Source organism: Balaenoptera acutorostrata, chromosome 6 (assembly GCF_949987535.1).
Source record: "Balaenoptera acutorostrata chromosome 6, mBalAcu1.1, whole genome shotgun sequence".
NCBI lineage: Eukaryota > Metazoa > Chordata > Mammalia > Artiodactyla > Balaenopteridae > Balaenoptera > Balaenoptera acutorostrata.
This window is the reverse complement of record NC_080069.1, coordinates 10,604,029-10,628,057: the sequence shown is the minus strand read 5'-3', so window position 1 is coordinate 10,628,057 and position 24,029 is coordinate 10,604,029. Positions and strand designations below refer to the sequence as shown.

Below are 24,029 nucleotides of genomic sequence, written 5' to 3'. Positions count from 1 at the left end.
GATTACATCTTTTCTATTATTTGATAATAAAACTTTAAAGAACAGACTATACTAATAGTACTCATAATTCAGTTACTAAACATTGAAGGTCACATGATTTTGAAAATGCGTTCTTTTGTTCAGCCTTAAGGCTGGTGGTTTACAGTATCTGAATTTTCTTAAATATTTAAAATGATTTCCTGGTCTTACCATGTTCACATCAATTTAAGAACAGTAACTCCCGAGCAATGAAAAAGGTTTTCTTGTGTGAATTATCTGTTCTTGACGCGTCAGGACTTTATGAAAATTGGTTGCCTTACTTGAATTTTTCTAATGATAATTCTTTAGTTACTGTTTAATTATTTTACTTTAGAAACTATGACAAATTAATGGATATAGTTAATAATAGGTTTAAGTAAGTACATATATGTTTCAGTAGTGGTTTTAGAATTATGGACAAAGATACGTTTACCAGATAAGAACTAGGAGGCAGTAAACTGTGGCAATAAGAGGTGAAGGCTTTGGTGTCATACAAACCTGGGTCTGAATTCTAACTCTGCCACTTTCTATCTGTATTACTTTGGGCAGGTTATGTGAACTTCCTTACCGTAGTTACTTTGCTTGTAAAATAGAGTTAACACTTCGTAAGGTACAAAATGAAGCATGTATAACGTACTTGGCACAGTACTTTTGGAGTAAGTTCTCTTAAAGGTGATAACTTTTACCATTTTCCCATATTCTAATATTAATGCGGCTACATAATACATAGAATTTACAGCGAATGTTTTTTGTACTTTAGTCTTTAATCCATTGTTACAGTGCTTTTAACAAATTGAAGACTACGTGTTTTGGAATTCTTCATTTTATAGTAAAATTCAAAGGTTCATTACATCCAAGTAGACTAACATAAATCTGTCTGGGAAATTTTGTAGAAAGATTATTATTCATAGATTTTGAAATGTGGAGGGCATCTTATATATTCCAAATATTTGAAAATATTATAGAGGTTGAATAAAACATTTCTGCTCTTCCTCTGACCACACAAAGTCTAACTGGTAAAGAGAGGTTTGGTATAGACTGTCTGATTAGGATATATGAAAATGGATATTGGTTTAATATAGTAATTCGGTTCCAGGCATGTTAGTCCCTGTTGGGTGTTAAAGCTATCAGTTCTCTCACAAAAAAACTGAAGTAGGAATACCTTTGTTTCTAGTATCAGTATCAGTCAGTAGAACTCCTTTGGAAGGCAAATAGAGTTGTAAGAAATAAGTCATAAAGGTATATGTACTGATTTGGTTTTAACTTTTGGCTCTGCCATATAGTAGCTTTCAGCCTTTGGGCTTAAGTCACCTAATATCCCTGTGAAAATCATTTGTGAAAAGGCACTAATAACAGAAATACTTTCAAGGGCTGTTAGGATTAAATGAGAGATTTAAGTAGCTAGCACAATGCATGACACACAATAGGTGATCCACAAATGTTAATTCTATTCCAAATTTCATTTCTAAGTGCCCCTAGAGAGAAAGTACTAGAAAGATGATGTATTTGTTTCAGATGAACTTGCATCTCTAGTTGTGGGCTCCTGGGGCATTCATAATGATGGCATGGTGAGCTGTCTCTGCTCTCTTCTCAAACATGCCCATATAGTCTAGATATTTTACTGGCAGTGAGATTGCATCTGTTTGAATTCCACACATTCTAGGGAGAGAGCCTAAATGAGTAATAATTTGTAAGAGAAGGCTCTAGTGATATGAAGTAATTAATGTCGGGGATAGTTGCTTGGTTGTCACATCAGGACAGTGATGCCACTGACAGAATCATCTGACAGTTTGAGAGTGTAAAGTTTCTGTAACTGCAAAGGATGTGGAAATTCAGTCAACACAGCATACTTCCAAATGGAAGAAAGGATTCTTGCGTCCTTACAAGGACTTATATCTGCTGATGACACCCTCCATCTCTGATCCAGGAAATTGGATCAGCTTGCCAGCTTTTAGTGGGAGTGAGTAATTGGAACAAGTAATCCCAGCACATTCTTGAGTGTTTACTGTGGGAATGGATGAATTGAAAGACAGTTTCCTAGGTGTAGCATCTTTCAGCAGACCCAGGCTTCAAGCCTGCCTAGCGTCCATTCCTTTACTGATGTTTGGTGAGTCAGAATGAGTGCTTGGAATGAAACAGCATATGGTATTGAGCTAGGGATGCCACAGATGAGAGAAATAGCATAATTTGGGTTATTTCAAATTTGCTTATTATTTTTCACAATCAACAAGTTAGATGTTCTTTCATTGTATATAGAGAATTCCTAGTCTGTACTTTCATTGAAATTGGGGCATGTTCAAATAAATGGGTTTATTAAGTTGTAAAAGAAGATCCTTGTTAGTATGTTTATTTCTCTACCCTACCTTACAAAACATGTACATCTGTACACAAACACACACATTAAATTTTTGTAAGTTCTTAACTTGATATCTCTCTTTTCCCTCTGAGTATTGTGGCTTTTGATAGAAAAAATATTTTCTCATTCCTGAGTTTCCCAAACCATTTTGAACTGTCCAAATGGCTAAGTAAATTTTGGGGAGCTGTCCAGCATGGACAACGAATTGTCAGCAGATTGTCAGTAACTATCTTTACGAACCTACACGTTATCAGGTATTTATGACTTTAGTGGTAATAAAAGAGATCTGAGCAGCTTTTTCTCCTATATTGAATAATTAAACCCAGTTGAATGGGAAAGAACTGTTTAGTGAAAGAAGCACTAAAACAGGGATAGAAGACTTGTATTCTGCCACTAACTAGCTTTGTAACTCCTTTGTGTTAGTTTCTTCTAGGAAGTGAATATTTTCCCTGTCCATTTTTCAAAGTTGTTTTAAGATCAGATGGTACAAGTGATGTGTATATTAAAGAACTTTGAAAAGTTAAAGTGCTGTGTGAATGCAGAGCATTTTTCTTTGTTGCTTGTCACCCTGTTTAATTTCAGTTAGATTGTGGAATAAGCAATCTTTAATTTCTTTGGGAGAGGTTGATTGCTTGTCCTTTTTTTTTTTAATTGAAACTAAACCACTGTAGGATAATCAGAGGAAAAACTCCTGGATGGTTCTTGCTTGCCTCCATTTCCTGTTTTCTTTTGTAATTCTCATTAAAGATTTTCTTATAGCATGGGAAACTGGCAGGGGCATAGATCCTAGTGGGAATATACAGCCTAAAAGCCTGAACATTCTTGGTATCCTTTATGGCTCATTAAGAACAAAGCACGTTTGAACCATTCTCCCAGTTATCCAAGCTCAAATTTTAGCCTTTTGTTTCCCCCTAACATTTTTTTAAAAATATGTATTTATTTATTTTATTTTTGGCTGCATCAGGTCTTAGTTGCGGCACGCGGGATCTTCGTTGTGGCACGTGGGATCCTCCGCTTTGGCGCGCAGGCTCCTCCTTGTGGTGCGCGGGCTCTGTAGTTGTGGTGCGTGGGCTCCAAAGTGCTTGGGCTCTCTAGTTGTGGCCCATGTGCTCAGTAGTTGTGGCGCACAGGCTTAGTTGCCCCTCTGCATGCGGGATCTTAGTTCCCCGACCAGGGATCAAACCCGTGTCCCCTGCGTTGGAAGGCGGATTCTTAACCACTGGGCTGACCACCAGGGAAGTCCCTCCCCATAACTTTTTATTATGGAAAATTTCAGTTATATATTGATAGAAATGTATGGAGTGATATAATGAACACCATATACCCATCATCCAGCTTCAAAAATTATCAACACATAGCTAGTCTTGTTTCATTTATGACTGCACACCCACCTGGGTTACTTTAAAGCAAATCCCAAACACCATAATTTCATCCATAAATATTTCCATATATATCTCTATAAAGTAAGGACTCTTTCAAAATATGTAAACATCATACCTGTATCACTTCCTTGGTATCATCAAATATACAATTAATGTTTAAATTACTCTTAGAATTTCACAATTTTTTTTATAGTTGACTTTTCAAATCAGAGTTCACGCAATGCATTCAATTGATGTCTCAGTTTATAGTTTCTCTTTCCCTTACCCCTCTCCCTTTTTTCTTGTAATATGTTTGCCCTATTTCTCATAGTTTTTATTTTGCAGATTGCATCCCTGTGATGTTATTTACCATGTTCCTCTGTCTCTGTTTTTGTTTTTGTTTTTGTTTTGGAAGAATACTTCGTCGGCACATAATGTCTGCTTGTTACTCTTTGTAATTTTAGCAGCCATCGATCATTTCTTAGGTCAATAATTTTATTACGGGTTTGCAAAATGGTGATATTCTAATTCTGTCATTCTTTATTTCTCAGCCAGACTACTTTATAAACAGAAACTTCCTCTTTTTGACTATTGGACTATTAAGTTACTCTTGTGTTCAGTTTTTATAAGAAAGACAGGATAAATATTTGCTTGTTTTCCTTTGTTTATTAGTTTTTAGGATAATAAATTGATTGACAAGAATCTTTCAAAAGTGACTAATGAGGTCTTTTTTTTCTTTTTAAGTATCATTATGAACTCATGGATTTTTACCATATTTGATGTGTTTCAGTCCATTGCAATTATTATTTTATTAGGGCTCAAATTGTTCTGTCTTTGGTAGTGGGAGCCGCTTCAAGGTAGCTCCTAAGTGTATTTGACACTACCCTAGTGGTTTCTAATAGCTTCCTTGCTTTCTGGTATGATCCAACCTCATTTCATAAAATTCTGCCTTAGACCTTGAATTATCAGTTTTTTTAGGGAGCACTGGTTCCTTTTAGTTGGAAAGGATTTTCACGGACTGCTATCTGGGTGTTACGCTGATAGATACTAGGTTAGTCATTTTTAGGCCTTTTCATGGACAGAGCTAGGAAATACTTTTTTTAAAAAGAAAGTACAGGGCTTCCCTGGTGGCGCAGTGGTTGAGAATCTGCCTGCTAATGCAGGGGACACGGGTTCGAGCCCTGGTCTGGGAAGATCCCGCATGCCACAGAGCAACTAGGCCCGTGAGCCACAACTACTGAGCCTGCGCATCTGGAGCCTGTGCTCCGCAACAAGAGAGGCCACGATAGTGAGAGGCCCGCGCACCGCGATGAGGAGTGGCCCCCGCACCACGATGAGGAGTGGCCCCCGCTTGCCACAACTAGAGAAAGCCCTCGCACAGAAAATGAAGACCCAACACAGCCATAAATAAATAAATAAATAAATAAATTTTAAAAAAAGTACATCATGAGTTTATACTGATACTTGCAATTAAATAATATTGCAGAGTTTTTTATTTAACAGTTTTAAATTTTATTTTTGTTTCTTCTCTTATACTGAAACCTTATTATATAGAGACATTGTATAATTTCAGAATAATAGCAATATTATTACTAACAATGTAATTACTGAAAGCAGTTTTAGATTTCTTTCTACTTCTTTTAGTCCTTAGGGATGTATTTCACCAAGGATGTACAGTCAAATTACTGTATTTTAAGTTACTTAAGTACTTTTCTGTTTGGTTTAATTCAATGCACAATTTAGGTTTGTGTTTCATTTTGATTTTAAAGAATGACTTAAAAATTTTTTTTTTTGCTTAAGTTTGTTTTATAATTATGTTTCAGAACTTTATATATAGGACAAGGTACAATCAGAGAAGTCTAGTTTCTGGCCCTCTCCCCTCTACCTTATTCTTTCCTTCCCTTAGGGAGTAATCTTTTTTTTAAAGATTTTTTGTTTATCCTTCCATTAAAAATTATAAATATAACAATTATATAAAATGTTTATACAATATCTGTCTATATTTATATATTCTTTCACTTTCCTTTGATATAGTGTCATACTGTTTGTTTTCTCTACCTTGCTTTTTTCACTTAACAATATATCCTGGATATTCCATAGTAGCGTTTATAGATATTCCTCAAAAAGATTTCTTTAATTATGACAAAATATACATAACATAAAATTTACCATTCCGATCTTTTTTGGGTTTTTTTGGCCGCACCATGTGGCCTGTGGGATCTTAGTTCCTGACCAGGGATTGAACCCCTGCCCTTGGCAGTGAAAGCACAGAGTCCTAACCACTGGACCGCCAGGGAATTCCCCCATCCCAACAATTTTTAAGTGTACAGTTCAGTGGCATTAAGTACAGTTGCCTTGGTATGGCATCACACTATCCTTGTCCAGCACTTTTTCAGCTTCCAAAACTAAAATTCTGTACCCATTAAACAATAATTTCCCATCCTCCCGTTCCCCAGTCCCTGGCAACCACCATTCTTTCTTTCTTTTTTTCTTTCTCTCTGAATTTGACTACTCCAGGGAACTCCCCAGGGGTCCAGTGGTTAGGACTTTGTGCTTTCACTGCTTCGAGCCCAGGTTCAGTCCCTGGTCGCGGAACTAAGATCCCACAAGCTGGGCCGCTTGGCCAAAAACAAAAAAAAATTGACTACTCCAGTACCTCATTTAAGTGGAATCATACAATATTCGTCCTTTTGTGATTGGCTTATTTCACTTAGCATAATGTCTTCAAGATTCATCCATGTTGTAGCATGTGTCAGAATTTCCTTCCCTTTTAAGGCTGAATAATATTTCATTGTATGTATATACAAAACATTTAGTTTAACCATTAATTCATCAGACACTTGGGTTGCTTTCACTTTTTTGGCTGTTGTGAATATAGCTGCTATGAATATGGATGTATAAATATCTGTTTCTCTGCTTTGAACTTTTTCTGGGTATACACCCAGAAGTGAAATTTCAGGATAATATGATAATTCTATGTTTAATTTTTTGAGGAACCACCACAGTTTTGCATAGCAGCTGCTCCATTTCACATTTCTACCAACAGTGCACGAGGGTTACAATATCTCTATATCCTTACCAATGCTAGTTATTTTCTGGGTTTTTTGTTTGTTTGTTGTTTGTTTTATTTTGGAATAATAGCCATTCTAATGGGTACGAGATTGTCCTCATTTTTATTTTATAAATTTATTTTATTTATGTATTTTATTTTTGGCTGCATTGGGTCTTCGTTGCTGCGCATGGGCTTTCTTTAGTTGTGGCGAGCGGGGGCTACTCTTCATTGCAGTGCGTGGACTTCTCATTGCAGTGGCTTCTCTTGTTGCAGAGCACGGGGCTCTAGGTGCGTGGGCTCGGTAGTTGTGGCTCGCGGGCCCTAGAGCATAGGCTCAGTTAGTGTGGTGCATGGGCTTAGTTACTTCTCGGCATGTGGGATCTTGCCAGACCAGGAATCGAACTCGTGTCCCCTGCATTGGCAGGCGGATTCTTAACCACTGCGCCACCAGGGAAGCCCCTGTCCTCATTTTTAAAATTCAGTTCTTACTGAAGGACATTTGCTTTTGAAAGCAGAGCTTGCTGTTGATGTCCTTATTCATCTTTGTAGGGCCAGCAGCTAACATAGTGCCTAACACATAATAATTGCTAAAAAAATGTTTGAGTGAGTTAATGAACTTTATAAACTGTGTCTTCTGTAAGAGGTGTTGGTAGTCATGGTTGTGGTTATAGTGCTGTACCTAAGCACTTAATCTCTTGGAGTTGTAACTGATAAATAGTGATGGGCTTTTTGGTGATGGTAATGGTAATCCTCATACCAGTACCAAAGATACCAGTTTCCTGTGAACACTAGTATTTTACTTTGCCCTTCTTTGGCGCGGGGGGGTGGGGGGGGGGCGGAGGGGGAGTGGAGATCAAAATGACTTGAAGCTTTCAACATTGTGTTTACACTTATAAGTGGGGTAATTAAGAAAAAAATAAAGCAAACCAACTCTCTCATCTCTAGACCTCTCATGTTCTTTCTGCCTTAATAGCCTCATCTCCATCTTTGCCTGTCATATTCTAATGGTTGTACTTGATGCATTAATAAGTAGGAAAAAAAGGAGTGGATAACAAAACATTTCGTGTAGTATCATCCTGTTTTGTTGAAGAAAAACATGTTCATGTAGAGTAAGTGATCTGGAGAGATTTTTGCCAAGGCCAACAGTGATTATTCCTGAATTAGCACAATTTATTTGTGTTTTCTATGTTTTTCATTTAATGTTTGTATCAGTATTTTCTGATTTTTCTGTAAGAAACACATTGTGTTTTCAAAATAGTAAAATTAGTACAGAAACTTTATTTTTAAAAATCTCAGCTGTCCTTTTTTGTCTAGCTCCCAGTTGCAGTGTCTAAGACTTAGTATTTATTAAGTGTATTTTGATTGAATGTCTGAAACTTAAGGAAGAACTTGGCAAATGCCATAAATAGGCATAAAGTGCTAAGAGGATTCAAAAGAGAGAAGGATCATATGTGGAAGAGATTAGCTGCAGATCATATTTGAATTGACCTTGAAAGACAGGTGGATTTTTTGTTTGTTTTTAAGAGAATAATATACCCCTTTGTACCAATAATTAACATTTTGTGGATAGACTTCTTAGGAAATGAAATTTCTTTGATTATGTTTATTCTTGAAATTCATTGCTTATATCTTTAGAATATATGCATTATCCAGCAGATTTACCTCTCTTATTATCTTTTGTTTAGGTTAATATTAATAAGGTGGTTTTCTCTAAGCAAACAACAATCTAGTGAAGTGGATTGAGAAGCCTATTGTGTGACAGGGAAACCAACCAGGAATTAAGAAACTTCTAAATTGAAAAATGTACACACAAGTAGTGGAGAGTTAATTGCATTTAGTTATTTCTGACTATAGGAAAAAAATAGCTTTTAAAATTTTAATTGATTTTCTTGTGTGACAAATCACTTTAAAGGAATGCCTTAAAAATATTTTAAATTAAATTACTAAGTGTGATGGAATTTGGTTTGTAAAGTTTTATCTTTTGAGACAGACCATAATTCACAACTGTTCATGATATTTGAAAAAAGTTTACTTCCTGAAGAAAAGTCAAATTTTATGGGCTGCTCTGGAAACTCCCCTTTGACTTAAGATAAATATACGCCTGTGATAATGTCATCTTTCTGCAAACCAACGCACTGAAAGAGTATTGGAAAGTATTTAATATGCTGTCATAAGACATTTTTAAAAAGTAAGATTTGTAAAAGAAAAGCAAATCTGTGGGATTAAAGGTATTTTATTGCAAACCTAGAATTTTTTTAATATGTATATATAAAGTATAATTCTTAAAGTTTTAAACCTTTTCTCATTAGGAATTCTATTGTTACAAAAAAGTTTTTAAAAGGTTTTATTTTTAATCACTTAAAATTATTCTAAAAAGTTGTTTTTTAATAATTTCTCACTCTAATTTGGATCTGAAATAGAATGAATACCATTTTTGAATTTTCAATGCCATTCCACATTTGGTTTCACATTTAGTGAATTTAGTCATAATATTCCCAAACCTGGTAGGATACAGTTTCTATGGTTTTCAGACCCTTTGTAGAGTGACAAAGATTGGAATTCTGATTCTCTTGAGTCAAATTTTGGCCTTTGACTCTGTCCCCTTTTCACACTCCTTGCTAAGCTTAGGCTGTTGCTATGCTTGAGGGCTTGTCAGCTAGCAGGTTCCTATGGTAACAGGAATGGAAATTTCAAAGAAGAAAGAGAATGAGAGCACAAAGGCTTGGTTGATTTGAATCTGAACAAAGAATGGAAGGTTCCATGTCTTGCACCTTTGTTGAAGAAAGCAGAAATTTAATTTTAGAAAGTTACTTTTCAGTTTGTAAACTTTGTATACCCTGGTCTTAATTTAGTGAATAAAAGTATTACTGCTTAGGAAAGTACTCAGTAAGAATCTTTTAAAAATTTAATCAGCTGAAGTTCCTTTTTTCTCCTTTATAGAGCTTTGATAGTATTCCTTATCATAGCATATTCTCAACTTTGCAGTATTCAGCCTAGCTCATTTAGTCTTGATTTTGCTGAGGTTAAAAATTGTTAGGGTTAAAATCAAGGCAGTTTACTTATTTGAAAAATATTAATTTTTTTTGTTTTTACGTAATAGCTTTATTGAAGTATAATTTGTGTACAATAAATTGCACCCATTTAAAGTGTTCAATTTGATGAGTTTTGACAGATGTATATATCCATGAAACCATCACCACTATCAAGATATAAAACGTTTCCATCACCTCAAAAGCTTCCTTGTGTCCCTTTGTAGTCCACCTCCCTGAGTTGGCTCCCTGCTCCAAGCAACCTCTGATCTGCTTTCTGTCATTATGGATTAGTTTTCATTTTCTGAGTTTTATATAAATGTAATTAATATAGTATCTACTTTTTTATGTCTGGTTTCTTTCACCCAGCATAGTGATTTAGAGATTCATGCGTGTTTTGTTTTGCTTTTTAAAAACACCATTCCAATTGACAATTGACTTTCTCACTTGGAAGTTGAGAATGGGAAATCAGCAGGGTTCCTCATGCCCATCAAATAGGCCTTCTGCAGCTTTATTAATTTGCAGCTCTTTCCTAATCTCCTTTTAAAATGTCATTTACTGGGTTCTGTACTCTATTTTATATGTATATTTTAAAATTTAATTTAATTTTTAAGAAATTTAAAAAATTTTTGGCTGCATTGGGTCTTTATTGCTGCACGCGGGCTTCCTCTAGTTGCGGCGAGTGGGGGCTACTCTTCGTTGTGGTGCACGGGCTTCTCATTGCGGTGGCTTCTCTTTGTTGCGGAGCACGGGCTCTAGGCGCGCAGGCTTCAGTAGTTGTGGCACTGAGGCTCCGTAGTTGTGGTTCGCGGGCTCTAGAGCGCAGGCTTAGTGGCGCACGGGCTTAGTTGCTCCACAGCATGTGGGATCTTCCCAGACCAGGGCTCGAACTGGTGTCCCCTGCATTGGCAGGCGGATTCTTAACCACTGCACCACCAAGGAAGTCCCTATTCTTATTTGTATGTAATAAGACCATTTTACAGAGGAAAAACCTGAAACTTACAGAGGTTACATAGAACAAATTGGTTAAGCTCAAGGGTTCTGGATAATGCAGAGAATGCAGAGGTTTAACTCTTGGGACTGTCTTTGTAGTTATGTCATCTTGGGCAAGCTACTTAACTTTCTGTGTCTCATTGTTTTTCACGTGTATTATAAAATGGGGTGACTAATGATAGTACCTACCTTATGGGATTGTTGAGAAGATTAAATAAGATGTGTGAGGCACTTACAACACTGCCTAGCCTGTAGTAAGTGTCAGTAAATGCTAACTGAGATACAGCATAAGGTACTTATAGCTAACAAGTGGCAGAAGCATAAACTTACAGCTTTAGACTCAGTGCAAGCAGCACAAAATAGTCACTCAAGTCAATTTTATAATTCATGATGGGGCTCACAAATGGAGGTTTTACTAACATAGTAACATCAGATATTGGATTAGTTGGTATTGTATGCATTGCTGAAGGCCAGGCAAGTTTGAGACTTACTTAAGGCATACATATGCATATATGTATGATATATGTACATACATCAAAATAGTACAGAGAGGTTCTTTGTACTGTACCTAGTTTTCCTCCAGTCTTCCTATCTTATATAACTATTATACAGTATCAAAACCTGGAAGTTAACATTGGTACAATCTATAGCCCTTACCATATTTCACCAGTGTTTTTTTTTGAATCTTCTGCCTATTTTTTTTTTAATTTTATTTATTTATTTATTTATTTATTTATTTATTTATGGCTGTGTTGGGTCTTCGTTTCTGCGCGAGGGCTTTCTCTAGTTGCGGCAAGTGGGGGCCACTCCTCATCGCGGTGCGCGGGCCTCTCACTATCGCGGCCTCTCTTGTTGAGGAGCACAGGCTCCAGACGCACAGGCTCAGTAGTTGTGGCTCACGGGCCTAGTTGCTCCGCGGCATGTGGGATCCTCCCAGACCAGGGCTCGAACCCGTGTCCCCTGCAGTGGCAGGCAGATTCTCAACCACTGCGCCACCAGGGAAGCCCCAGTAGTCATTGTTTTTAATTGCTGAGTAGTATTCCATTATATAGATGTTCTGCAATTTGTTTAATCATCCATTGATGGATACTGAGTTGTTTCCAGCTCTTTGCTATTACAAATAAAGCTGCTATGAACATTCCTGTACAGGTTTTTGTGCAGACATAAGTTTTCCTTTTGGGGGGATAAATGCCCAGGAGTGTGATTGCTGGATCGTATGACAAGCATATGTTTGGATTTTTTTTTTTTCGGTAATTAATTAATTAATTAATTAATTTTTGCCTGTGTTGGGTCTTCGTTTCTGTGCGAGGGCTTTCTCTAGTTGCAACAAGCGGGGGCCACTCTTCATCGCCGTGCGCGGGCCTCTCACTATCGCGGCCTCTCTTGTTGCGGAGCACAAGCTCCAGACGCGCAGGCTCAGTAGTTGTGGCTCACGGGCCTAGTTGCTCCGCAGCATGTGGGATCCTCCCAGACCAGGGCTTGAACCCGTGTCCCCTGCAGTGGCAGGCAGATTCTCAACCACTGCGCCACCAGGGAAGCCCTGATATGTTTGGATTTTTAAGAAACTGCTCAATTAATTTCCATAACGGGTGTACCATTGTACATTCCCACCAGCAATGTCTGAGAGATCTACTTTCTCAGCATTCTTACCACCATTTGCTATTTTCACTATTTTTCATTCAGCTTTTATAATGTGATGTATCTCATGTGGTTTTAATTTGTATTTCCCTCATGGCTAATGATATTGAACATCTTTTCATGTGCCATTCATATATTCTCTTTGATAAAATGTTCATGTCTTTAGTTCATTTTTCAATTGATTTGTTTTTTACTTTTGAGTTTTGAGAGTTCTTTATAAATTCTAGACACAAATCCTTTGTTGGATATATGGTTTGTAAATAGTTTCTCCTAGTCTATAGCTTGCCTTTTCATCCTTTTAACAAGGTCTTTAGGAAAACAGAAGTCTTAAATTTTAATGAAGTCCTATTTACCAATTTCTTTTTCCTCTTATGGACTGTGCTTTTGGTGTCATTTCTAAGGACTCTTCAGCTTAGGTCTGGAAGATTCTCTCTCTCTTTTAAGTTTTATAGCTTTATGTCTTACGTTTAAATCCATGATCAATTTTGAGTTAATTTGTGTGAAGTAAGTTTCATTTTTTTGGCTGTGAATATCCACTAGCTTTAGCACTATTTGTTGAAAAGACTATCCTTCCACCATTGAATTGCTTTTGCTTCTTTGTGAAAAATGAGTTGGCTATTCTTGTGTGGATTTATATCTGTGTTCTCTATTCTGTCCTGTTTTATCTTTTTGTCTATTTTACCACCAATACTACAGTGTCTTGATTACTGTTAGCTATATAGTAAGCCTTAAAATTGGAGAGCATGATTTTTCCCATTTTCTTTTTCAAAATTGTTTCAGTTATTCTACTTCTTTTGTTTTTTTAATATAAATTTTAGAATAAGCTTGTCTTTAGCTACTAAAAGCATGCTGGCTTTTGACAGTAATTTCATTAAGTCTAGGGATCATTTGGGGGGAGATTGACACCCTTACATGTTGAATCTCCAGTCCATGAACAGTGTTGTTATGGATTGACTTGAGTCCCCCTAATAAGCCCTAACCCCCAGTACCTCAGAATGTGACCTTGTTTGGAAATAGGGTCTGGAGTAGTGGAGTACTGAGGGACTCCTATTCCAGTATGACTGGTGTCCTTATAAAAGGGAATTTCGGACACAGGCACACATAGAGGGAAGATATGTGAAGAGGCACAGGGGGAATGCTGTGTGAAGATCGGATTTATGCTGCCACAAGCCAAGGAACTACTAGAAGCTAGGAGAGATACCTGGAACAGATCCTTCCCTAGCACCTTTAGAGGGAGCATGGCTCTGCCAACACCTTGATCTCAGACTTTTAGCTTCCAGAAATGTGACAATGAATTTCTGTTGTTTAAGCCACACAGTTTGTGGGACTTTGTTGCAGCAGCCCTAGCAAACCAGTATAACTGTGTATCTGTCCATTTATTTGTATCTTCCTTGATTTCATCAGCATTTTATAGTTTTCAGCATACAAGCCCTATATATGTCTTGTTGGATATATACCCAGGTGTTTCTTTTTTTAAAAATAAATGTGATTATAAATATATTGTTTTAATTTAGTTTCTACATGCTCATTATATATAAAAATGCAATTGTGTATAGAAATACAATTTTTTGGTATGTTTTTCTTGTATTCTGCAACCTTGTTGAACTTATTAATTCTAGGACGAATACATTTTTTATTCTTTTTTTTTTTTTTTTTTACTAATTTAAATGTGTTTTTTGAGATTCCTTGGGATGTTCTATGTAGACAGTAATGTCATCTGCAAATAGGGACAGTTTTCTTTTTCCAATCTCTCTACTTTTTATTTCCTTTTCTTGTTTTATTGTGCTGATAGGACTTCCAGTACTATGCTGAGTAAGAGTGGTGAGAGCAGGCATTCTTCCCTTGTTTCCAATCTTAAAGGTAGGAATCCAGTGTTTCACCACAAAGTATGATGTTAACTGTAGGGTTTTTGTATATGTACTTTATCAAGTTGAGGCAGTTACTTTCTGTATGTAGTTTGCTGGAAACTTTTAAAAATCATGAATGCTTTTTCTGCATCATTTGGTATGATCATGTGATTTTTTCCTTTGTTATTAGCCTGTTGATTTGGTGGATTACATTGATTGATTTTTGAATATGGAACCAGCTTTGGATTTCTGGAACAAACCCTACTAGGTTGTGGTATATAATGCTTTTAATATATTTTTGGACTTGATTTGCTACTATTTTGTTAAGGATTTTTGCACTTTGTTCACTGAGGGTATTGGTCTGTAGTTTTCTTCCTTTGTATTATCTTTGGCTTTAATATTAAGTAATCCTGACTTCATAGAATTTGTTGGGATTAGTTCTCTGCTATTTTCTGGAAGAGATTGTGTAGAATTGGTATTCTTTTAAAATTGTTAGTTAGATTTTACCAGTGAAACCATCTGGCCTGGATATCTTTTTTAGGAGGTTTTAAACTACAGATTCAATTTCTTGAATAGTTAGAAGACTATTCAGATTATCAGTTTCATCTTGGGTGAGTTTTGGTAGTCTGGCTTCTGAGGAATTGGTCCACTTCATCTAAATTGTCTAGTTTACGTGCATAGAGTTGTTTGTAATATTCCTTATTGTATTTTTTTTTTTTTTTTTTTAAATCTATTTATTTATTTATTTATGGCTGTGTTGGGTCTTCGCTTCTGTGCGAGGGCTCTCCCCAGTTGTGGCAAGTGGGGGCCACTCCTCATCACGGTGCGCGGGCCTCTCACCATCGCGGCCTCCCTTGTTGCGGAGCACAGGCTCCAGACGCGCAGGCTCAGCAATTGTGGCTCACGGGCCCAGTTGCTCCGCGGCATGTGGGATCCTCCCAGACCAGGGCTCGAACCCGTGTGCCCTGCATTGGCAGGCAGATTCTCAACCACTGCGCCACCAGGGAAGCCCATGTAATATTCCTTATTGTATTTTTAATGTCAACAGTCTCTAGTGATATCCTCTTTCATTCTTGATATTGGTAAGTTGTGTTCCTTTCTCTCATTCTTTTTTGTAATCATTGTTACTAGAAACCTGTCAATTTTACTGATATTTTCAAAGAACCAGCTCTTGAGTTGAGTGATTTTATTTATTTTTTTCCTATTGCCCTTCTTTGTTTTCAGTGTCATTGATTTCTCTTCTTTATTATTTCCTTCCCTTTGCTGACTTTTGGTTTATTTTGCTCTTTTTGGTTATTATGAATAATACTACTCTGATATGAACATTCATATACAAATTTTTGCTTGAACATGATTTTAAATTATTTTGGGTATATTCCTAGGAGTGGAATTGCTGGATCATGTGGTAATTTTATGTTTAACTTCTTGAGGAATCGCCAAACTGTTTTCTCTAGTGGTTGCCTTATTTTACATTCCTATCAGCAAATGTATGGGGGTTCTGATTTCTTACCAACACTTGCTATTTTCTGTTTTTTAGATGGGGTTGTGGGTGTGATGTTGTATCTCATTGTGGTTTTGATTTGCATTTCCTAATGACTAATGACATTGATCATCTTTTCATGTGCTTATTTGGTCATTGCATGACTTCTTTGGAGAAATGTTTGTTCAAGTGTTTTTGCCCATCTAAAAAATTGGGTTGTTTTTGTTGAGTTACAGGAATTCTTTATGTATTCTGGACACTAGACCCTTATCAGATATATGATTTGCAAATATTTTTCACTGTGTGGATTGTCTTGTTCACTCTCCTTCTGATAGTGTCCTTTAATACACAAGAGCTTTTAATTTTGATGAAGTCCAATTTATCTGTTTTTTCTTTTGTGCTTGTGTTTTTGGTGTTTAAGAAACCATTGACAAATCAAGGTCATGAAGATTTACCCTTATGCTTTCTTCTACAGGTTTCATAGATTTTGCTCTTACATTTAGGCCTTTGATCCATTTTGAGTTAATTTGGATATGATGTGAGGCAATCAGCCAATTTTATTCTTCTGCATGTGAATACTCAGTTGTCTCAGCACCATTTGTTGAAGAGACTATTTTCCCCCCATTGAGTGGTCTTGGTACCTTTGTGAAAATTAATTGACACACATGTGAAGGTTTATTTCTGGATTCCCAGTTGTATTCCATTGGTCTGTATGTCTAGCGTTATGCCAGTACCATACTGTTTTGGTTACTATATCTTTGTAATAAGTTTTAAAATGGGAACGTTTTGTTCTTTATTTTCAAGGTTGTTTTGGCTGTTCAGAGTTTCTTGCATTCCATATGAATTTCAGGATCAGCTTCTCCATTTTGGCAAAAAAAGACCATTGGGAGTTTTGAAGGGATTACATTGAATCCGTAGATCAGTTTATGGAGTATTGCCATTTTAACATTAAGTCTTCCAATCCATGAATATGGGAAGTTATTATGTTTATTAGGTCTTCTTTGATTTCTTTCAACAGTATTTTGTAGTTTTCTGTTTTGCATCACATTGGTTAAATTTTTTCCTAAGTATTTATTCTTTTTAATGCTCTTATAAATGGAACTGTTAAAAATTTAATTTCCTCTTCTTTTGGCTTTTTTTGAAGTTTATTTTTAATATATTTACTCCTGGAATGTAGAAATACAGTTGATTTTTTTTTTCTATATTGACTTTGTATCCAGTGACTCTAAATTTATTTATTTGATGGTTTATAGATTACTTCAGATTTTCTTTGTAACAACCATGTTTTGTTAGTCTGGTTCAATTAGGAGACAGAACCACTCAGTGATTTAAACAAGGGAAGTGTAATATGAAGAATTAATAAACTATTAAAGAAGAATAATTATAAGATATATAGAGAGCTCTACAGGGTTCTCTAGGGCTGAGGGACAATCTTAGAAGGGACCCCCACCCCAAGGCTAAGACCTTAGTTGTACAAGATATACTTACAGCTCACTAGGTAGCAGAGAACATCACAGGGTTGCTTGGGCCAGAGCTGGTCCACAGTTACCAGACAAGCAGGACGCAACCCTTCAGGGCATAGGCAAGTATTGGGTAAATAGAGAGAGTCAGAGCACTGCTGCAGGCAGGAGGCCTTGAGCCTACAGTGTCTATTTTGCGGGGGCTACAGGAAGGTGTTTACTAGGCTGGGCTGGGACTGTGAGGTTGCTGAAGGATCATTCTAGGCACATGGGCATAGATTTCCTCACATTTACACTGCCGGCTATGCAGCAGCCCCAACCAACAAGAGAAGCCCCCTTCATCCTGCAGTATTTCTCCAACACTATTGAGAAAGTTTAAAATCATGCTCACTGTAAAGAAGAAATGGTGAAAGGAATCCCATCCATTATCACAGAGCATGTGTTGAAGGGTGAGTTTGGAACTGAGAGATACAAATTTGGTAACTGGAGCACATGTCATCTGTGAATAATGACAGTTTCTTTCCAGTTCAAATACCTTTTATTTCTTCTTTCTTTCTTTCTTTCTTTCTTTTTTTTTTCCCTGACAAAGCAAGAGACTTTATTAGGAAGGGGCTCCTGGGTGGAGAACAGCAGGGTAAGGGAACCCGGGAGAACTGCTCTCTGTAGTTCTTTCCTTCTAATCCTTTACCTTTTATTTCTTCTTGATGCCGTAGCGAGGACTTCCAATACAGTGTTTAATAGGGTGGTGATAACAGGTACTTTTTGCCTCGTCTTTGATCTCAGGGGATGCTTTCTGTCACTTACTACAAAGTATGAGGTTTGCTGTGGTTTGATATATATGCTTTCTATAGGATTGAGGAAATTCCCTTCTTAGTCTGTTAAGAGTTTTCATAATAAATGGGTGTTGTATTTCATCAAATGCTTTTATTGCCTCTGTTGAATAGATTGTGTGATTTCCCGCCCTTTTTCTGTGAATGCCATTAATTTCATTAACTGATTTTTCAAATGTTAACCAGCATTGTATCCTTGGAACAAAACTTTATTTGGTGTGGTATATTATTCTTTTTTATATTGTTCTGGATTAATTTACTAATTTGGGGTATGATTTTTACATCTATGGTCATGAAATGTGATTTTCCTTTCTTATATAGTCCCTGTTGGGTTTTGTTATAAAAATTATGCTGGTTTTGTGAGGTGTGAGGTGAGTTGAGAAAGTTTCCTTTTTTGGGGAAGAGTTTGTATATAATTGCTGTAACTTCTTCCTTAAACGTTTGATAAATTTTTTCTAGTGAAACCATCTTGGCTTGGAGTTTTTTGGGGGGGATAGTTTCTAATGGTGGCTTAAATTTCTTCATAAATGTTGATAGAAAACTAGATTTTATATTTCTTCTTTTATGATTTTTGGTAAATTGTGATCTTTTTCCAAGGAATTAGGTCATTTCATCCTAACGTGTCGAATTTATTATTTATAGTATCCTCATTATATTTCTAGTAATTTTCTGTCCTTCATTCCTGATATTGGTAATTTGTGGGTTTTTTCCTCTTTTACTTGTTATTGCCTTTTTTCTACTTTCTCTAGGTTTGATTGGCCATTCTTTTTCCAGCTTCTTGAGATGGAGCTTACCATTGATTGTTTTTCAGGCTTTCTTATTTTCTGACATATGCATATCAGGTTATAAATTTCCTCTGAGTATAGCTTTTGCTGACATTTTGTTTATTGTCTTTACTACTTAATTCTATATGTAGATTATACATATATATAAACATTAAAATGTAATACATATGGTATATAATTATATACAATTTAAATTTCAGTTATGATTTCCTTTGTTGATTATGGGTTATTTAGAAGTTTTTTTGTCTTAATTTCCAAACAGCCAAACAGTTGGGGATTTTCTAGGGTTCTTTTTGTAATTGATATCTACCTTAATTCCATTTTAGTCATAGAACAGTCTGGTTTTAGTACTAAGAAGTTTTTTGTGGCTTATTTTAAGACTTACAACATGGCCAGTTTTGGTAAAGATTCCACGTGTATGTTAAATAGGTTCCACTCATTGTTGGGTGCCATGATTATAAATATGTTGTTTAGGTCAAGTTTGTAATTGACTTGTTTAGATTTTTTGTATTCTCATAGAATTTTTGTCTCACTCTTCTTATTGAGAGAAGTGTATCAAACTCACTCTGATTGTGGATTTGTGTATTTCCCCTTTTACTTCCGTTTTTTATTAAAATAATTTAAAGCTGTGTTAAGTGGTACATACATGTTTAGATTTACTTTTTAGTCATGGTGTATTGATTCTTTTATTTTGTCTTTAAGAAATGACCTTCTTTATCTCTGGGAACACTCCTTGTCATAAAGTGTAGTCTTGTTTTTGGTTGGTTCTTTCATTGTTTATTTGCCATCTTTTTAGTTTTAACCTATCTCTGTCCTTATATTGAAAAACGTGTCTTTGTAAACGGCATAGGGTTTTTTTGTTTTGTTTTGTTTTTCTTTGTACCTAGTCCAACAACCTTACTCTTTTACATAGTCTTTAGGCCATTTATATATAATGCAATTAGTGATGTACTTGGGTTAATATCTACTATCTTATTACTTGATTTCAATTTTTCCAAACTGTTTTGCATTCTTTTTTCTCTCCTATCTTGACTTCTTTTGTATTATTCTATTTCTCTCTTTATTACCTTGTTAGTTGTGCATTCTTTTATTGCTTACCCTAGAAATTATATGTACCCTTGACTTATAATATTCTGGTAAAATAATAACTTTGATCACTCTCCCATTAGTGTTCCTCTGACCCCCATCTTTATCATTTTATTATTACACATATTAATTTACATGTATTTTGTATGTATTTTAAGACATTATTTTTGTTTGTTTTTTAAACTTTTCATGTTTTTGTCTCTGCATAGGGTTTTTTAAAAAATTTATTTATTTTATTTATTTATTTTTGGCTGTGTTGGGTCTTTGTTGCTGCACGCAGGCTTTTTCTAGTTGCGGTGAGCAGGGACCATTCTTTGTTGCGATGCACGGGCTTCTCATTGCAGTGCGCGGGCTTCTCATTGCAGTGGCTTCTCTTGTTGCAGAGCACGGGTTCTAGGTGCACGGGCTTCAGTAGTTGTGGCTTGCAGGCTCTAGAGCGCAGGCTCAGTAGTTGTGGCGCATGGGCTTAGTTGCTCTGCGGCATGTGGGATCTTCCTGGGCCAGGGCTCGGACCCATGTCCCCTGCATTGGCAGGCGGATTCTTAACCACTGCACCACCAGGGAAGCCCCCATTATTTTTTGTTTATACAGAGAATATTTATTTATATTTTCCCACATATTCACCTCTTTTCTTGCTCTTAATTCCTTTTGAATTTTCATCTTAGATTATTTTTCTTTTGTCTTCTAGTGCAGGTTTGCTAGTGACTAGTTTTCTCAGTTTTTTGTCTGTCTGAAAATGTCTTTACTTTGCTTTCACTTATAAAGGGTGTTTTTGCTGGCCATAGAATTATGGTGAGCAGTTGTTTTCTCTCAGCTCTTTAAGTAAGTCATTTTATTGTTTTATAGTATTCAAAAGTCCAACAACAGTTGTTCTGTTGAAGGTAAGGTGTCTTTTTTTCCACTGGCTGCTTTTAAGAAGTTTTTCTTTGGTTTTCAGCAATTTAAATGAGATATGCTTAGGTGTGTTTTTTTAATTGTATTTATTCTTCTGGGGATTTGCAGAACTTTTTGAATCTGTGGGTTGTTGTCTTTAATCAGTTTTGACAAATCCTTGGCCATCATCTTTTTATATATTGCCCCTTCTCATTCCCTCTTTCCTCTTTTGAGGTTCCAGTTATGCATATTTTAGATTTTTTTCATGTGTTTTACATGTCTGTTATGCTCTTTTCTGTATTTTTCAGTATTTTTTGATCTATGTGCTTCTGTTTGGATATTTCCTATTGCCTTGTTTTCCATTCTGCCAGTTCTATCTTCTGACATATCTAATAAGTTCTTAATTTCAGCATTTATATATTTCACTAATAGAATTTCTCTTTGGTTCCTCTTATGATAGATTCCAATTTTCTGGAATTCTTCATCTTTTATTTTCTTGAACATATTTCTTATATACAATCTTGTCTACTAAGTCCAATAGCTGGGATTACCAAAACACTGTAATTTTTTCTTTTGTTTTTCAGTCATATGGTCCTGTCTCTTGGAATGCCTAGTAGTTTTTATTGAGTAGTAGACATTACAAAATATTGGTGAGGTTCTACATGATGTTATATTATTACTCCAGAGAAAGCTCAACCTTTCTTCTGCTTAGCAGATAAATGGGGGCTGATCACCTTAATTCAGTGAGGGACTGAGCTGAGTTGAGGCTGGGTTTCATTTTTCATAGGTCTCTGCCTCCCTGTCATTTGCCCCTGCTACTGAAGTGTAGTCACTCAGGGGCTTCCAGCTGAGAGTGTGGTATGTTCATTTCCCATTTCCCCTGGCAAGACTTGAACCTCTAATTCACGTTTCCTCATACTGTTAAAACTTCCAAAATCTCCACTCTGCTTTTCAGAGGCTTTCTTCTTAGCTTTCTAGCCTCCTTCCCTGTGTAGCTTCAGAATTTTCAAATATCATGAAGGGAAAACTGGCTCTTTGTCAGGCCCAATTCTAGGTACTTCCCCTTTCACCCATCTGTTCCTTTTGTTTCTAATTTTGTCTGTAGTCTTTTTTTTTTAAATTGGAGCATAGTTGATGAACAATGTTGTGTTAGTTTCAGGTGTATAGCAAAGTGATTCAGTTACGCATGTACATGTATTGTCTCTAGTCTTGCAAGACTACCAGAGCTCTGCTGGTTTCTTGGTTCTCTAGCACCAGCCTAGGCAAAGCTTGATTCTCAGCCTCTTGCCTTATACCCAGATTCAACAGATACCTCCTTGGAAAAGTGGCTGCACTTATCAGGGCACCACTCCATGCTTCCGAGCTCTCTAGATTCTTGGTCTCTCTAGTTCTTTTCCTTCACTACTTCTTTAATAGCTTTAAATAGGTATTTTTAAAACTTTCTTTCTTGTATTTTGAAGTTGTTCTTGATGGAAACATTGATTTAACACAAATTACCTCTTCATACTTGGAAGTGATAGTCACATATAGTTTATTGTTATATATCAGTTATCACATCCATTATAGTTAACTTCTTTGACACCAGTTTCTTTAAGAGACTTGGTTTTCTGACTGTGTTGTGTATAGAAGGACTCTGGAAAATGTTTTATATCGATGTAGAAATAAGTTGATTGAGTCTTAATGGAAAGAACTGGTGGTGAGAACATCTGTTATCAGTTCAAAATCAGCAGTGACTCTGAAACTGTTATATAAACAAGTGGAAAAAATATTTGGTAGTCAAAAGCCCAAATGCACATTTCTTGGGATAACTGATCTATTCCTATGGTTATAATGATGATTTTAGTATGGTTTTATGTTTGGGGCCACTGTTTTTTCTTTTTGTTTCCTTAATATCAGCTTAACATTGTGAGCTCTGTTTACATCATGTGATATCAGAGTTGAAAGAACTCCGTTTTTTTAAAAAAATTTTTTTAATGTAAAAAGAAAAAGAAAATGTAAGACCAAAGTGAGATCTCTTCCCTACCTCCCACCCTCAAAATATGTACTACTGTGCATAACTACTTCTCTTCCTCCCCCACCCTTTCCTTTCACTTCTTGTCCTCTCTCTCCTATTGATACATGTTAATTGAAGAAAATATAGAAATTGAAATACATAAAAAGAAGAAAATTTAAATCTCTTGTAATCCCATCACCAAGCACTAATCACACTTCTGAGCTTTTGACACATATCTTTTGTGGATTTTGCTATGTAAAATGGATCATATTGTTGTTAATGGTTCTCAGCCAGGCCTTTTTGTTAATATCACCTGTAACAATTAAAATATACGTGTAGATTCTGGGATACACCTCATACTTAACCAAATCAGAATCTCCAGGGATAGGGCTAAGAGGGTTTTGTTGAAAAAAACAAAAACTCCCATTTAGAAAATTTTAATTGCCTTCAGAAATCTTTTAAAACAGATTTAAAAAAAAAGAATATTGCCGTATTATATGTAGAAAACTTTAACTTGTATGCAACTCTTTATCTAATGATTTGATTTTAACTTCCTCCTAGCCATTCCACCCTATGGTGAATTTGGATTGTTCTCGGGATTTCCGGCCATTTCTTTGTGCACTCTACGCTCCTATTTGTATGGAATACGGACGTGTCACACTTCCCTGCCGTAGGCTCTGTCAGCGGGCTTACAGTGAGTGTTCGAAGCTCATGGAGATGTTTGGTGTTCCTTGGCCTGAAGATATGGAATGCAGTAGGTGCGAAAATCATAGATTTTCATGGACCATTACTTATGTTGCAGTATATTTAAAATTATTTGTCTTCTGGTTCATCAGTTTTTAAGAACTTTTTTGAAGTGTGTATATTAGTCATAATTGTGAACAGCAGTTTCATGGCCTCAGAGCTGTTCATTTCCTTAGGAATTTGGAAGCACTAAATGAAAAAGGTGGGAAAAGAAAAACGTTCTATGAAGAAATTTTTTTAATAATCAAATTAAGAAAAACATAATAAGATATTGATTGTTGATTTCTCTCCCTTACAGATTTTTTCTGGTTATAAAAGTAATGCCATTTATAAAAAAATTAGAAAATATAGAGAACATAATCATTTGTTACCTCATTATTAAATATGTTTAATGATTTTAATGGGACTCAAATATCTTTATGATTTAAATGTGTTAATGAATACAGTAGTCCTGTCAGTTCCGTTTTTGTCATGTATTAACATA

General features: G+C 35.9%; 1 protein-coding gene across 2 annotated transcripts in view; it reads left to right on the top strand.

Moving 5' to 3' along the window:
- Nucleotides 1-24,029, top strand: part of FZD3 (frizzled class receptor 3) — a 106,505-nt gene that overhangs the window by 9,863 nt on the left and 72,613 nt on the right. Inside the window, exon 3 of one of the 2 annotated variants that reach the window (XM_057548953.1) lies at nucleotides 23,363-23,559. In XM_057548953.1, the coding sequence (XP_057404936.1) occupies nucleotides 23,363-23,559 (197 nt within the window). Of the gene's footprint in view, nucleotides 1-23,362; nucleotides 23,560-24,029 lie in introns of those variants that run through there. The other variant, XM_057548954.1, reaches the window with a different exon arrangement.